Source organism: Caenorhabditis briggsae (genome assembly GCF_000004555.2).
Source record: "Caenorhabditis briggsae complete genome, chrII, whole genome shotgun sequence".
NCBI lineage: Eukaryota > Metazoa > Nematoda > Chromadorea > Rhabditida > Rhabditidae > Caenorhabditis > Caenorhabditis briggsae.
In genome coordinates, this window is record NC_013486.2 from 10,938,896 (window position 1) to 10,954,200 (window position 15,305).

The 15,305-nt window shown below is 35.5% G+C and overlaps 3 protein-coding genes across 3 annotated transcripts; 2 read left to right on the forward strand and 1 right to left on the reverse strand.

Annotated features, from left to right (window-relative positions):
* Positions 1 to 5,569: 5,569 nt before the first annotated feature.
* On the forward strand, positions 5,570 to 7,082 carry Cbr-sra-10 (the record flags this gene model as incomplete). The annotated part of the gene is made up of 6 exons (XM_002631441.1): positions 5,570 to 5,809; positions 5,858 to 6,003; positions 6,055 to 6,130; positions 6,452 to 6,648; positions 6,696 to 6,882; positions 6,930 to 7,082. 6 exons carry the CDS (start codon positions 5,570 to 5,572, stop codon positions 7,080 to 7,082), a joined length of 999 nt encoding a protein of 332 aa, XP_002631487.1.
* Positions 7,083 to 7,183: 101 nt separating this feature from the next.
* Cbr-ptr-8 lies at positions 7,184 to 11,402 on the reverse strand (the record flags this gene model as incomplete). The annotated part of the gene is made up of 9 exons (XM_045242668.1): positions 7,184 to 7,551; positions 7,598 to 7,853; positions 8,083 to 8,137; positions 8,185 to 8,310; positions 8,359 to 8,508; positions 8,559 to 9,516; positions 9,979 to 10,189; positions 10,237 to 10,678; positions 11,251 to 11,402. The coding sequence occupies 9 exons, from the start codon at positions 11,400 to 11,402 to the stop codon at positions 7,184 to 7,186; spliced, it is 2,718 nt and encodes a 905-aa protein (XP_045097099.1).
* Positions 11,403 to 13,901: 2,499 nt separating this feature from the next.
* On the forward strand, positions 13,902 to 14,669 carry CBG20646 (the record flags this gene model as incomplete). The annotated part of the gene is made up of 4 exons (XM_002631443.2): positions 13,902 to 14,063; positions 14,111 to 14,240; positions 14,287 to 14,402; positions 14,454 to 14,669. The coding sequence occupies 4 exons, from the start codon at positions 13,902 to 13,904 to the stop codon at positions 14,667 to 14,669; spliced, it is 624 nt and encodes a 207-aa protein (XP_002631489.2).
* Positions 14,670 to 15,305: the final 636 nt, after the last annotated feature.

Sequence of the window (15,305 nt, forward strand, 5' to 3'; positions counted from 1 at the left end):
CTTTTCCCTCTTCTCACGTTCCCTTTTCCCTCTTCTCACGTTCCCTTTTCCCTCTTCTCACGCGTTTCATAAAGGGGCGTGTCACTTTGCAACCTGCGGCGCGCCCACGTTTTATTAATTAGACAATATTCTTCTAATAAAAGCCCACCACACTGTCAACTTTGAGCTCAATTATCTCGATTCCTGTTAAAGATATAAACAAGTTGTCAACAAGTGAATTGTTTATCGTAATATCAGAAGTGTTTTGTCAGTTGACACATTTTTGATATCTTGCATAGGAATTGAGATAAAAAAGCTCAAAATGAACAATGTGGATGCCGTTCTAGTACAGACTTTTTTGAATGTTCAGATGATTAAAGGTGGGGGGACAGGAGATTTTTCGTAGTGTTTTTGTAGCTAGAGTATGCATTCTACCGTCACGGTGTACAACGCTTAATTTCACTCTGCGTACAGATGTCGTCCTCGCCTTTATGTATGCAAACGGGCGTGCGCTTTCTCTTTGCCCGCGTGGCTCAGTCGGTAGCGGCGCCGCACCCTCAATCATCGCCCTCGCAAGTTCAACTCCTCGAGGGGCATCTTTGAACGGAATTTCGAGAACATCATTTTTTTCATGTCCCCCCACCTTTAAAAACAACTTACACTGTGGGCAAACTGTGTGTTGGGGTTCTCCTCGTTGTCTCAATATATTTTGCCCCGACTCCGTTCATAATCTGGTTTTGTGGGATTTCAAAAAGAGCAACTTGAATTTTCAAGTATTCCAGCTTTTGAAATGCTTTTCCTGAGACGAAGGAAAGAAGAAATAGATCGGAAGTTCTCATGTTATGAAGTATCTCCTTTTGAATAAAACGCGGATATTTGAATAGAATCATTCTTTGTTGTTCTGAAAATATTTAGAATAGCTTGTATGAGGGCAAGAAGAACGGTAAGGAAAGTGACTAGCGACTCAATTAGAAGACAAATACAATGAAAAGAAAAGAGGAATTTTGCAACGTGGCAGATGACACTAGAAAGGTACTGAAGACGTAGAGTCCAATGGTAATGACCTTCTATTAGAGTTGCTTCACTAAGGAAGCGACTGATAATATGAATGCGTTACCAAGGTAGCGCATAGTTACCCAAAATCAAGTTTGTTCTAGCATAAAACTTGAGAAAAGCTTCGTACTGGGCTCAAATTTGAAGAGCGAGAATTCTAATAATCCATCAGTAATCTGGCCAAGAGAATCATTTGATCAAAATTGAGCTAAGTTATCGCTTATCGAAGTTGCTTCATCTCATGAAAATCACAACGGCGTGCAAAAAACATTTAATCTTCGGACAATCATAACAATACCTAGACTTGAGAAATCGCTTTGAAAATTTCAGTAGCTTCGAATCAAACCTCAAATTGTTTTTCTACTAATTTTGGGACTTCCAAGATACCTATGTCTAAAGATATACCCGTTTTTATCAGTCCGGGTAATTGTGCGCCACCCTGTAACTTTAGTGTTTTCAAGCAATCTCTCGATTTTCGCAACACCTCTCTCCGTCAAAAATCAACTCCTTTTGTCAGTTTTCATGTTTCAAATTTTGAATTAACAATACATCTTCTATTCCTCTGCTTGGCTCCATCTCCAAAACTTCCATTCCAAAAGAGCCCGGATCAAAATGTTCCTTTATTTACAAACTCTCAAGAAGTAATATGAGTTTTCAATTGAGAATGGACACAAAATAGCAGAATCGAATTTCTTTTGTAACGGTATACCTGGAAAGCAGACTACATAGATTCTGATATTTTGTATTTCATAAGCCTTTCGATTTCCCTAGAACAATTTGGATTTTTTTTGCTATTTAGATGAGAGGGTTTGTTTTCAATTTGGAAAAAAAGAAAGCTAAAAGCAATCACAGACAGTGTTCTTTCTATTTTCTCAGAATCTTGAGATGTACTCTTACTCTCTTTTTAATTTTCTTGACGCGTCTATGATTGAAATTTGAGATCTAATAGTAAGAGATTCCGAGATCAAATGTCCGAGATGTTGTTCAATTTCCGGTTATTTTTCATATCCAACACAAAGATGCAGAAAACGTTTCCTGCAAAAAAAACGGGTCAAGGTCAAAATAATGAGCATTTTGTTGCTCTTTTTCATCCAATTACCCTCTGAGCCCACCCTCTTTTTACTCTTTTTTTACACGTATTGTTTGTTCAGGAGAAGAGTCGAAAGGGCGGTGACAAACAAAACAAAACGTGTGAAGAAGGATAGAATAGATATATGGGGATCCACTTTCCCGCCTTTTTTTCTTGCTCAACCCAACACTTGAAATAAGAAATCTTTTTTTTTTCTTTTTGAGACTGGAAGAAGGAAAAATAAAGAAGAAGCGACTCATTTCGACTCACCTACTGATTCTTTCCATGTGATTTCTGGAATATATACTTTTTCCACAGTACTTTTTTCCAACCATTTTTCATAAATTTCGGATTCGATGAATTTCGAATTGAGAGCTGTGATAAGAACGTTGCTGGAAATTTAGAAAAACCGAAAAAATAAGTGTCAAAAAATTTCTTTTTGCATTTGAGGAGATTCTAGTAGGGTATCCAAGTACTAGAATTTCGGAATATTCTGATTTTCCAAATTTTGGAAATACGGAATATTCCAATTTTCAAAGTTTAAAAATTTCAGAATTTCGGAGTATTCTGGTTTAAAAAATTTTAAAATCTAGAAATTTCGGAATATCAAAATTTTGGACTTTCGGAATCTTTGGAACACTCCGATTTTCCAGATTTAAAAATTGCAGAATTTGGGAATAGAAATTCGGAACACATATTCCGATTTTCAAAACTTCGAATCTTCGAAATTTCGGAATGTTTAAAATTCCAAAATTTCGAAACTTTGGAATTTCAGAGTTTTGGAATACCCCAATTTTAAAAATTTGAAAATTGAAGAATTGAAGAAGAATTTTCAAAACCAGTCGGTTTACGCCCCTTCAGGGCTAAACCTTCTCGCTCCCGCTTACTTTACCCGTAATCATATGGAAATGTCTTTCTTTTTTATGTAAGCTACGAAAATATATGGAAGGAAGGCACATTTAAAAAATCTCAAAGTAAGAACTTCTGGAATCCACTCTCAATTTCCAAAATTCTGAATCAATTTCCAAAATTCTGAAAAAAAATCGGAACTGAAAATTTGGGAAGTTCGAACTTTTGGAAATTCACAATTTCAAAGTTAAAAAATTCGGAAGTTTTGAAATACGGAAAATCTAAAATTCTGTAACTCGAAGGTTCGGACATTTTGAATTTTAATAATTCGAAGGTAAAAGCTTTCGAAAGAAAACTTTAAAATTTGAAACTCTCAAAATCTCCTTTTCTTTAATCGCAAACTCAAATTCTCATATTCATCAGTTCGCCAATTCAAAAATTCAGAGTGTACATTTTGGACCTCTGAAAATTCAAAATTCCGAGAATTCTAAAATTTTGGATATTGGAAATTCAGATCTTCGATAATTAGAAAATTCGAAAATTTAAAAAGGGTCGAATTCTGAAATTCTCAACTTCGACATTAAAGACTCAAATTTACAGAATTCAGAAATTGGAAAAATGAAGTTGGAAAAATAATCGGGAATCAGAATCTCATAGTGAAAAAGCACCTCGAAAAAAAAAGAAATTCAGAAAGTTCAAATTCAGTAGTTCAAAAACATGAAAATTTTAAACATTCGAGAAGTCAGATATTCAGAAATTCCAAATTGGTGGCTTAATGAATTCTAATTTCTGAATTTGAATATTCTTGAATTCCTTAGTTCCATAATTGTTTGTAATGATGATTTCGAAATTTCGTAATTTGGAAAATTTGTGATTTTCCAACATTCAAGTTTTAAAGTAGAAATCTCATTCCTATTACAAATGCACCTTTGACATACCGTAGTCCAGAAGTCTCCTAATTCAAAAAAACGCTTCAGACCTATTCCGATGGGAATTTGATTCCGAAAATTTCCAGAATTCCATTCCAGACATTCCTGGAAATGCTAAGATTTTCTAAAACATACTATTGGAAACTACAAGATTCTTCTAGAAATCTTTCAAACTTATTTTTTGATTCAACGTTCTTGAGAATGTTCGGAAAGAGCAATGAAAACAGAAAACAAACCTATGCATTATTGTCAAAATATGTCAGACATTTCATTCTGATAATAATAGCATTCTTGGAAATCAAAATACTTATCATTGTGTTTTTTTTTCTAGTCGGCTATAAATTTTCCATGCTTTTCTGATTGATTTTTCCGGAAAACGGTTGTAAATCAGCAAAATTCAATTAGGTTTCCCCCGGAACCTGCCAAAAGCTACTCCTTGCTCCGTCACAACTTCGTGTTCTAATTTTCGTGAAAACGAAAACCTTTTGTTTTCATAGGTAAAGAAAATTCAGAAACTTGAAATCCAATGCCACTCAATTGAATTTGCAATTTCAAGAATTTCTCAAATTTCAAATTATAATAAAACTGACGTAAGTGGTCCCCTTCTAATTTCCTTACTCATTCCTATTCTTGTTCTAGTGAGCAAATGCACAAAAAATTTTCGGATTCATATTTCAAAAGAATAAAGCAGATGCATGTTTCTTGTGAATGATAAATAAGGTCATTAATTATGTCTTCTGTCTTTTCTCTTCTTTTTTCGACTAGAACGTTGTCTAAATCTCAATATCTCTGGTCCGATTTCTCTCACGGAACTTCTTTCTCCTTCCCGCTTTTCTCACCCACTCTCTATCATTATAATTTCACATTTTTCTTCTTCCTGTTTTACTAATTAGTAGCACTTCACTCTAATTGGAAACTCATTTTATTACTCATGCTACAAAAGAATTTTCTAGAAGCTCAGCGCTTTCAGATCTTTGAATTGTGTATGACCTGAAATTCGAATGTTCCCAGACCTAATAACTTTGGCTCACAGGAAAGTGTCGAATTTTTCTGAACTTTGAGATTTTCACATGACGTTTTTTTCTCATTTTTGAAAAGCAAAAGTCTTGAAAAATTCATGAGGATGTGCTAGAATTTTCGGTTCTCTGACAGCCTTTTCTTAGAAAAACGCATTTTTTAGAAATCGGGTTTCCGAGCAAGATTAGTCGGGAATTTATTATTCCAGTTTATTCATCTGGAACTGACACAAGTGTTCCGGATTTTGAATAACTGACATTTGCATACTCCCCATTTTACTGTTAATTGATCGTTTTCTTAGTATATATTCACTCTGGTCTACAGTAATCATCAAAGTTCGATACTTTCTGATTTTTTCTCACAACAACTTCATGATTTTCTGAATAAGTAGCACTGCAAAATGTATGCAGATTCAACTTTTTGTTTTGTTTCAGACAAAAAAGACAGGTGATTGTAGTAATTGTTTGCGCTCCAGTATCCCCAGATGACCATATGCGACTTTTCAGATTTATCAGACTTGAATTTCATAGATAAATTTGTAAAATTCTGTGAAAATGCTTAACTTATTCCCATTGGATTATTGTTATGTTCTCATATCTTCAAAAATTATTGTTATGTTCTCATATCTTTTTCGATTTTTTAAATTCTCCAGAATTAAAGTTAGAAATTCAGAATGACATCTAGCAACATTTCAATATGTGCCACTGAAGATCAAATGGTCCTGCAAACATCTCTTCTTCTACGTGTCAATGTTATTCTGATGACTACTGTAGCCATATTCACTTTTGTTCTCACCTATCGAGCATTATTCATTCTAAAACAACGCCCAATTTTCCACAAGTCGACCAAAATCTTACTATACACAAGTTTGATTTTTGTTAACATCCATGAGATTATTTTTATGGTTATTCAGGTGCGTTAATTACCGAAAAACTACATTAAAACAATTAGAATTTTCCAGTGTGTCGCATTTATAAGAAGTTTCACATTGAGCGATAAGCCTTGTGAAATAATGAGAACAACGTTGGAATGCCGGTTTAAGAATCATGTTCTGATTTTTGGAATCGCAGGAATGAACTTCAACCAGTTCGGGTTGACTGTGGATAGGTAAATATTTCTCTTTCTCATAAGTTTTGTTATTGAATGAAAAATTTACAGATTATTAGCAACAGTGATTCCACAAACATACTCTCATCTTGGATCCTTTCCTGGTATCCTGATTTCAATATTAGTGGTTAGTTTTACAATATTATTATTTTTATTCAATTTATACCAATTATTAGTACTAAAAAAATCAATTTATAATTTAAAATACCGTACATTTTTCCTCTAATAGAAGCCCAACCAAACCGTCAACTTTCATTTCAACTATCTCGGTTTCTGTGAAAGATATCAAAAAATTGTCAACTGATAAATTCATCATAATATCACCAGTGCAAACAGTTACTACATTTTTGATATCTCTCATAATTTTGACATGATTTTGATATCTCTCATAGCAACCGAGAACTATACTATTTCTCTTAATGTCACATTTACACAATATCATTTTCAGATCGGATGTAGCATTGCAGCTCCATTGATAATTGCGATCGGAGATCCCTACGATGATATCGTTCCTAATTGTTTCTTTTTCCCGCAGCATTCTGCTCCAAGAGCCAACGTCTTCTTAATTATTCTCAGTGCTCTTGTCATTGCAAGCATTTTCTTAAACTTAATTATCATTTTTGCTAACAAAAAGTTAGAGAAAGGGTAAGCACATAACATCTATTCCTTCTCCACAATAATTTGTTGTTCAGTACTCGTTACTATGTATCCCAGAGATATCAGAAGAGAGAGGCCCTAATTTCTACAAGAATTATTGTCTATATTGCCGCATCTCAGTTCCTAGGAATGGTCCTGTATTCAACAATTGTTTTGACTCTGAGACTTCATAAATCAATGATTCCGGTCTCTATGTACCATAATATTGTTTGGTGGGCCTATGTGAGTTATTCTCAAGTGTCTTCTATGTATTAATTTTCTATTTTCAGACAGTACCATTTGCAGCAGTTGCTCTGCCAGCTCTCCTAATTCACCGTATCAATTTAGTGGGTTCGAATCGGAAACGTGTCATAAATCGGATAACGGCAAAAGTGGAAACTCAAGAAGAACATATGAAATCGCTGAAAGAATTGTGGGGTTAGAGAAATAGATATTTTATAAAAAATCGTTTCATTCAATAATAAAGTGCATAGATACCCGTTTCATGACAATATAAAAAGCTTTTTGACAATTCTGAATTATTCTAATTTCCTTTGCTAAAAAGTCGCTTCACACCATGAACAATATGATGTTGGACTGATAAAAGCGCTGGAATTACGATCAATCCATGAATGAGAGATAACGAGACGCAGAGAGTCAGAGAAAGAGCAAACATTTTAGCCATGTAAAGTTCCATGAATCCAAGTGGAAGAGCGCAGAAATCTGTGGAAACTCCAGCTTGAATAACTGGAAATCCAACACTGGCCAATGCAAATGTGAGATTGGTTTCGAAAGAATTTGGGGTTGAAATTGAAGAATCTGTGGACGAAGTCGTGGATGTCGAGTGAGATGTGACGTCAGAAACTTGATGTGGAGATGGTTGAGAGTGAGATGAAGCATGCTTTTTGGCTTCTGAATTGATAACATCTTCTGGGAAACTGAAATTTCGAAAACTCACTAGCTGCATAGAAATGGAAAGCGACATGAGCTGGAATATCAACGGAAAATCCGATGCACATGATGGCAATGGACATTATAACTGGATCCAAAGTGACACCCAGAAGGGATAAATATCCAAAGACACCAACAGAAGTGACCAAAGTGGCCACTGATACAATGATAACTGTCAGGATGTCCGAGATAAACAAGAAGCAGACGAGCGAAACAAAAACAAATGTAGCAAGTGTTGTTTGCCAAGTAACAGTTGGAATTGACTGAAAAATAATTGAACTTTGGAATTCTATTGGTACAAAAAATCAAGCCGATGGTTGTTTCCCCCGCTCCCACAACAGCAACTACCGTAGCCTCAAACTACGTATGATTGTTTTTTGTGGTTAAAAAAAAAATTTATCGAAGAAATTTATCCGATCGCCTGTATTACCACGATTTTGTTTCGAAGTGTCGCAGTTTCGAAAATACGCGGAGCCATTTATGAAAACTTACATCAATCATGTCCAAGAAGAATGCGTCTTCTGTGAATACTGTCGCATTGAAATCTCTGAAAATTCAAAAATTTATTTTTTTTTTTTCGAAAAGTTCTCTTACTTTTGAAACTCTTCCACAGCTCCTCTCCAACTCTTCAGAAGAAGTCCTCTCTTATTCCAATCCTTCAGATCCTGACCATGGAATCCTGTTGTGAACATGAACTTTGTAACATTTTGAGGATGGGTTCTGAAAGGGAAGAGAGAGGTTTTTAGATCGAAAATATAGGATGCTCACTCGTTGTCGAATCTCAGAAATCCTCTCCAAAATGAGAATTCTGGCCATTCCAAAAACTGCTCAATTTCGCTTTTCGTTGGTGCTGAATCTTTTTCTTCTACGTCCATTTCTATTTCTTCCACAAAAGCAGACCGATATTGAACAAAATCACTAAAATTAGAAAATTAAATTTTCAGAACTCTAATCATTTGATAACTCACTCCAAGAAAAATTTGGTACTCGGTGCTCCAATGGCGTTCGGCATGTGCTCCAACTTCTCTTTCAGCTCGATCAATCTTTCAACATTTGAATCATTTTTCAAGTCTCCAGGATGATTAACAATGACATGAACAGGTGTATAATACGGAACAATTTCGTTAGTCCTCATGTTATCCATGTAAAGCATCGGAGAATCCTTGAGGAAGAACTTGCTCGGTCTCAATTCCACGCGTAATCTTATCAATCCTAGAACTGCGAATCCGATAAAAATCGCCCAGATCAAGACGATTCCGGTGGATACAAAGACGTTCGAAATTGCAGATACATACCATTTCAAGAATCTTCCCACTACATTTGACATCTTATCTTGGATTCGTTTCGTTTTCTCACTGACACCATTTGTATCCTTGGTATCCGCGAGAAGTGTCATGCAAGCAGTATAGAATGTAGCTTGATAGAACATATCCATAAATATAGCAGCAGCATTTCCATAACAGAAAATTCGGATTTCCGGAGGAGAAGTCAGTGCTCCGATTGTGAATGCCAACATGTTTGTGAACGCAGAAATAGAGATAGCTGGTCCCGTTTCCACGAGAACTTCTCCCATCATATGTTCTCTCATTGGTCTGTCTAATGGAGCAGTTCTCCAAGATTCAAGACGATTCCAAGCATGAAGCATCAGGAAACTGTCATCAACGGAAATGGCAAGAACTAGGAATGGAGTGATACACATGATTGGACTGAAGGTGACTCCACAGAAGAAGAGAATTCCCATTGCAGTTCCACAAGCCATGAATGGAGTGACACAAGCGATGATTGAAAGAGCAACTTTGTTGAATGTAGCTTTTTGAGAATACAGGTAGACTGCACTGAACATTGTGGTTACTGTACAGAAGATGGACATGATCACGAAACCAACGATGAGGAAGGGTTGGAGAGAAAGACCAGCTCGGACGATTTCTGAAATATTTTAGATATTATTAAAACTCGTTGTAATTTGGATGCATTTGGAGCATGAAATTTAGACTCGGGAAATTCAGAAATTCGGAACACCTGAGATCTAAAAGTTCGAAAATTCAAAAAGCTATAAATTTAGGAATTTCGAAGAATTTGGAAACCATCAGAAATTCTGAAATTTGTAAACTAAAAAATGAAGAACTCTGAAAGTTCGAAAGATAAGTAATCATGAAATTCAGATATTCAAAAAGTTGAAAGTTCAAAAATTTTTAAAAATTGGGGAGTCGGAAAGTGGAAAATTCTGAAATCAGAAATTCAAGTCCGAGATACGAAGTGCTTGAACCGACGGACTTCAAATGTTCATTGGTGATGTAATCTTAATGTTACTCCTTCTGTGGAAACTATTCAAGTTGATCCATTCTCAATATATTGTCCCCTTCCCATCCCCTTTTTTGAAAAACGAACCACTTTCTACAACAGTTTGAGACATCACATCAACAATGATCAAATCATTGGAATATTCTTTTGCGAAGTGATCTCTAACTCTCAATTCCCATTGCTTAACAGTTTTAGTTGTCCAATCCGGATACCGTTCCGCTCGGAAATAAAGAACAATCAAGTTCGACGAATTCAAATGTTTTCCGTCTGCAGACATTGATATTCCAAAGAAGTTCGGCTAAATCGAGATGATTTATTAGATAAGGAATTGACTAGTTGACCTACAATCAAACTGAACTTTCTGCCGAAGAAATTGGATGTTGGATAGGAAAGGTCAATTCGTTTTGAGATACCATCAGTATGATTCTTTCCGAGGATTTGTAGACCATTCTGAAAACAAAAATCTGGAAAATAAGCTGAAAACTGAAAACTTACATAATACTGCCGAACGGGTTCATTCGCTTGGCAAAATCCCCTACAGAATTGGTTGAAGTTTTTCTCAACACCAGAAACATTCATTTTAAAGTTGGTAGATACAAAATCAGAAACTTTGACAACTTCTTTCAGACGCTTCTCTTCCAGAAGTGATCCATTCGTTTTCTTGGATCTTATTAAAATGGCAGTAGTGATTCCAGGACCATCAGAATCCAAAAATTGTTGAAAAGTTTTGAACTCATGTCGAGACATTGAGTCATCTGAGGCATATCCATCAATTGCACTCACTTTTCTGAAATTTCATTCTTAGATTGTTTGTTACAATCTGAAAAAAAACTCTAAAAAGCTCCATGCTGCGCCCATTCTTTAATGACGAATATCTCGAAAACCAAAAAAAAACTACCAAGAAGTAGTAAACTGATAAAATTTTTAAAATTTCATGAACTACTTTTTATCACTTCAAAGTTTTCCTATATCTTTCCTAGTTTTACAGTTATGCGCTTAGTATTGCCAACGAGCTCCTGCGTGATCGCTCCTGCTTTCAAAGACGCATATCTCGAAAACCAGAAAAACTAACAAGAAGTTGTAAACTGATAAAATGTTGAAAATTTTATAAGTCATATCATACAGTTGATAAAATTGCATTACCTTCGAAACTGTTGAAGATATAAGCGTTAGAATATGGGGAAGCAGGGAAACAAGATCAACTGAATGTCGGCGCCCTATCTTTAGAGGCGCATATCTCGAAAACTAAAGAATCTATCAAAAAACAGTCGATTAACAAAATATTTAAAATTTTATCAGCTACGCTTTATTAGTTTGAAGTTTTCCTCTACTTTTCCTAGTTGAAACCAAAAAACTCACTCCGTCAATGACAGTTTTATGCTCATAATTGCCGACAAAGTGAGACATAAAACTATTGTTAATACCGGATATCTGGCTACCGTTGACCCAATTTTATAACTCAACGCATTCCATATCCTCGTTACTCGCGAGGTTTCATTTTTATGTCCCATTTTGGCTGAAAAACAAGAAGAATTAGGAGAAAGAAAAAAAAGAAAACAAGTCTTCAACATTCAAAAGTAAAGAAACGTTTTATGTAGAAAGAAAATTCGGGAAATTCAGAATGGGGGGGGGGGGGCTAATTGAAATTCAACGATTCGTGGTTTTTTTCAAAACTTCACAGTGGGATACAAATCAACAACATGAAAAAAAAACAAACACATCTTCGTCTTACAAATTCTAGTTTTCTTATAGGTATTCTTTCTAGTATATTCAGAAGATCATCCTTTTGTGATGAATGGAACTTCAAGAACATAGATATCTTTGTTTCATTTTGAAAAAAAGGGATGACACAGTTGAAATGGACAAAGAAGGTCAAAATTACAACGGAAAAAAATTTGAAGTAGTAGTCAATTGTAGCCTATCTGTCGAAACAGTTTGAAGAAAAATGAGGCAACAAAAAAGGGTGGAACCAGATAAAAAAGCGATTGGGAAGTTTGAAATGAGTCATCCAAGATAGCAATTAAAGTGTTCAAGCTCTTCTTCAAATTTGACGAGTACCTAAAATCCTAGAAACCCAATTAGTTCTTTTCGGTTTTTTAGCTGATCAAAAGTTAGTAAATCAAGGTCAAATCAACGACGTCACAATGGTCACAAAATTACAGAAAAGAGAGATTTTTCAAATAAAAGAAAACTCGTGAGGGAGGGGAATTTTGAGAAACTGAAACAAACAATTACTTGAAAATATGAAATAAAACCACTAGACAAACTTCTGAATTTCTGAATTTCTGAAATTCTAAATTTCTGAACTTCTGAATTTTGGAATTTTCTGAATTTTGAAAAAAAATTCTGAATTTCTGAACAGGGGGAAATCGTTGGAAAATGGGAATCCAGAGGTAGTTTTTTATCGCTCAGAAAGCCAAAAAATGACTCTCTCAAGTTTCACCAAAGCCAAGAATTAGAAATCTGTTATGCGAATTTCAAGTTTCAACAACAATAAAGAAGAATATATGTAGAAAAAAATGTAGAAATCTTGAAAGTGCAATTAACCAGCATTAGAAAAAAACTCTGAATCGAAACTGAAGAGTACTTGAAAAAAATAAAACGGGTGAAAAACCAATTTCCTAGTATTTATATATACTTTGTTCCATTTTAGTACTAACCAAAATTACAGGTTCACGCATTAAATTTGGGTTTTCCAGTGTAAAAGAACGTCTTCTCAGACACTTCGGGTTCTTCTGGGTGACCTTACACAAAATGGAAGCGTGAGTGGACTAGTAGTCGTAGTGACCCCTGTCAAGAAAATTCGACGAACAACAACCAACATCACCCACTAAAACTTTTTCACTTTTCTTCTTTTTTCAAGAAACTGTATGACGAAAGAATCTGGAGAGAGAGAGAGAGGAAGAGATACATTTTCTGTGATTTTTGTTTTCTATTTATGTCAAGTTCGGTGGTTTGAAGGAAGAGATTCTATGACTACAAACGGTCAGTTCTGTTTTGTGTTTTTGGTGGAAGAATAGTTGAACCATTTTGCGAACAAATAAAAACATGTCAGATGACCAGGATGACGAATTCATGAGGGTCATTTGTCTAGATGGATTTGACGGAATGAGTTTCGATTTGCATAATGGTTTTCTTTGGACACGATCTACACCAGTTGTTTGAAACTTTAAGGGATATTCTTCTGCAAACTTAATAAAATTCCGTCCGGTATTATTCTGGCACAAAAATCGAAGCTGTGGAAAAGAAACGGCGGTGGCAGTGGCTCAAGGTCCCACAACGACAACTACCGTAACCTAAAATGATTGTTTCTTTTTTTCTCGATTATTATAACTTTCCGCTTTTATCGTAAACACGCTATTAGAAGGCCATCCAAGCGGTCAGCTTTGCGCCCATGTATCTTCGTTCCTGTGAAAGATATCAAAAAGTGATAAACTGATAAAACATTTTTGATGTTATGATAAACGTTTTTTCGGGCGACCCCATCGTTCGCCTGCTTCAGATTGCGCCACCGTAGCTCAGCAGGAAGCAACTTAGCACCTCCAGCGTTGAGTCCACAATTTCAACTCCTCGAGGGGCGTTTTTAAACGGGACTTCGAGAAAAACATATTTTAATGTCCCACCACCTTTTAGACACAATCTACTACAGCATTTTAAATTTTCATGGCAGATTTTCTGCAAACTTTAAATCACTTTTAACTTTTAATCAGGGTGCCGTGTTCTTTTTTTCTCACTTCAAATTTGCCAGCTGAAGAAGTTTGAATCATTATGAAAACTCTGTGAAAATGAAGCAATTTACAATCGTATCACTATTCATTATGTTGGTTTCTTCGTTTTCTTCTTCTCCTTCCAAATGTCAAAACTCTTCATTTGTATTAACCTACAACGAAGACAAAAGAGCATTCCACAGTCGACACTTTCATATTTTCTACGAAAATGGATTCAAAGTATATCTATCGAATTTTAAAAAATATTTGAACATTCAGTTTTTTTTTTAGAATTTAGCTGAGATGATTGAATGTCGAGTTGCTGGAACTGTGAAGAAAGTGAGTGTGGAGGAGATACAAAAAGGAACATTGGAAGAAATTTGTAAATCGAAAATTTATTCGTCGAAATTGGAAGATAAACTGAAGAAGAAGAATTATATGACGACGATAACGAAACAGAGCAGAGTGAGCAGATCCTAAAAGTTTCCATTAAAATGTGGTACATTTTTCAGTATTCGGATCAGGAGATGTCTTGTGATGCAATGAATCAGTTCAACCTTATCCAAACCGGGGAAAGAAAATGGGCGGTGCTCATTCGAGGACATGCTACCGATATTCTGCTCCCTATAAAATCTAATAATGGTATAGAAACCACGTCTTGAACTAAAAAATTATGTTTCTCTTTCAGGAATTTTTACGAATCATGCTCTTGACTTTGTCTTGAACTCTTTATTTTTTGCGACTGCCTACGGATTCGGTGAATCGACTTTCAAATCTTTGGGAGGCGATACTGGTGTCAAGGGGGTATCCATAATTAATGTTATCTGACAGATTTTTAAATATTTTTATTTCCAGCAACTTTTATTCGTCACATTCATTGTCTACTGTCTTGCTGTTCTTGTGGCAATAGTGGCTCTGGTCATTTTGGTGGCTCTGTTTTTTATCAAAAGAAATGCTAACATCAAGAAAAGAGAAAGTGAAAAGAGCAAGCTGCTGAGAAATCCTGCTAATAATACCGACGACGATACTCCTGTTGAAATTGTTTATGAGAACCCTTCCAAAAATAAATAATTTTTTATATTACCGTGTTTTTTGTTTAAAGGCGCATATAAGTTTATTCAGCTATGAGTCTCGCCCCGCTTACAGTTTCGCGGTGAAAAAAAAGAATGAAATCATAAATGTCGCGGGCCGGGCCGGTTGAGGAATTTTCACTGGCCCAGCCCGGCTGGCCCGGGTTTTTGAGGCAAAATTTTTAAGAGTCATTTTTTGAGAGAAAGCTGGATTTTTGGGAGCATTTTAAATATCAAAGTTTCTTTGTTTTCAGCTTTGAGAAGGGTCCTGGGATAAATTTCGTGCTTTAGAATGATTATTTTCAGAAAAGTTTATCAAAAATCAACTGAAAATTTTTGAAATTTTTGGAACCCGGGCCGGGAAAGTTTTTCTCATTTGACTGTAATTAAAGAATTGGGGAGTCCCACGGAAATGAACTCGCCGAAAATGAACTCGCCCGAAAATGAACTCGCCACAGAAATGAACTCGGCGGAAATGAATTTGCCGAAAATGAACTCGCCAAAAATGAACTAGCGAAAAATGAACTTGCCCGAAAATGAACTCGCCCAATATGAACTCGCCCGAATATGAACTCGCCCGAAAATGAACTCGTTCGTGGCCGCCATAATTGAAAGCATTACGCCCGTAGGCTGAAAA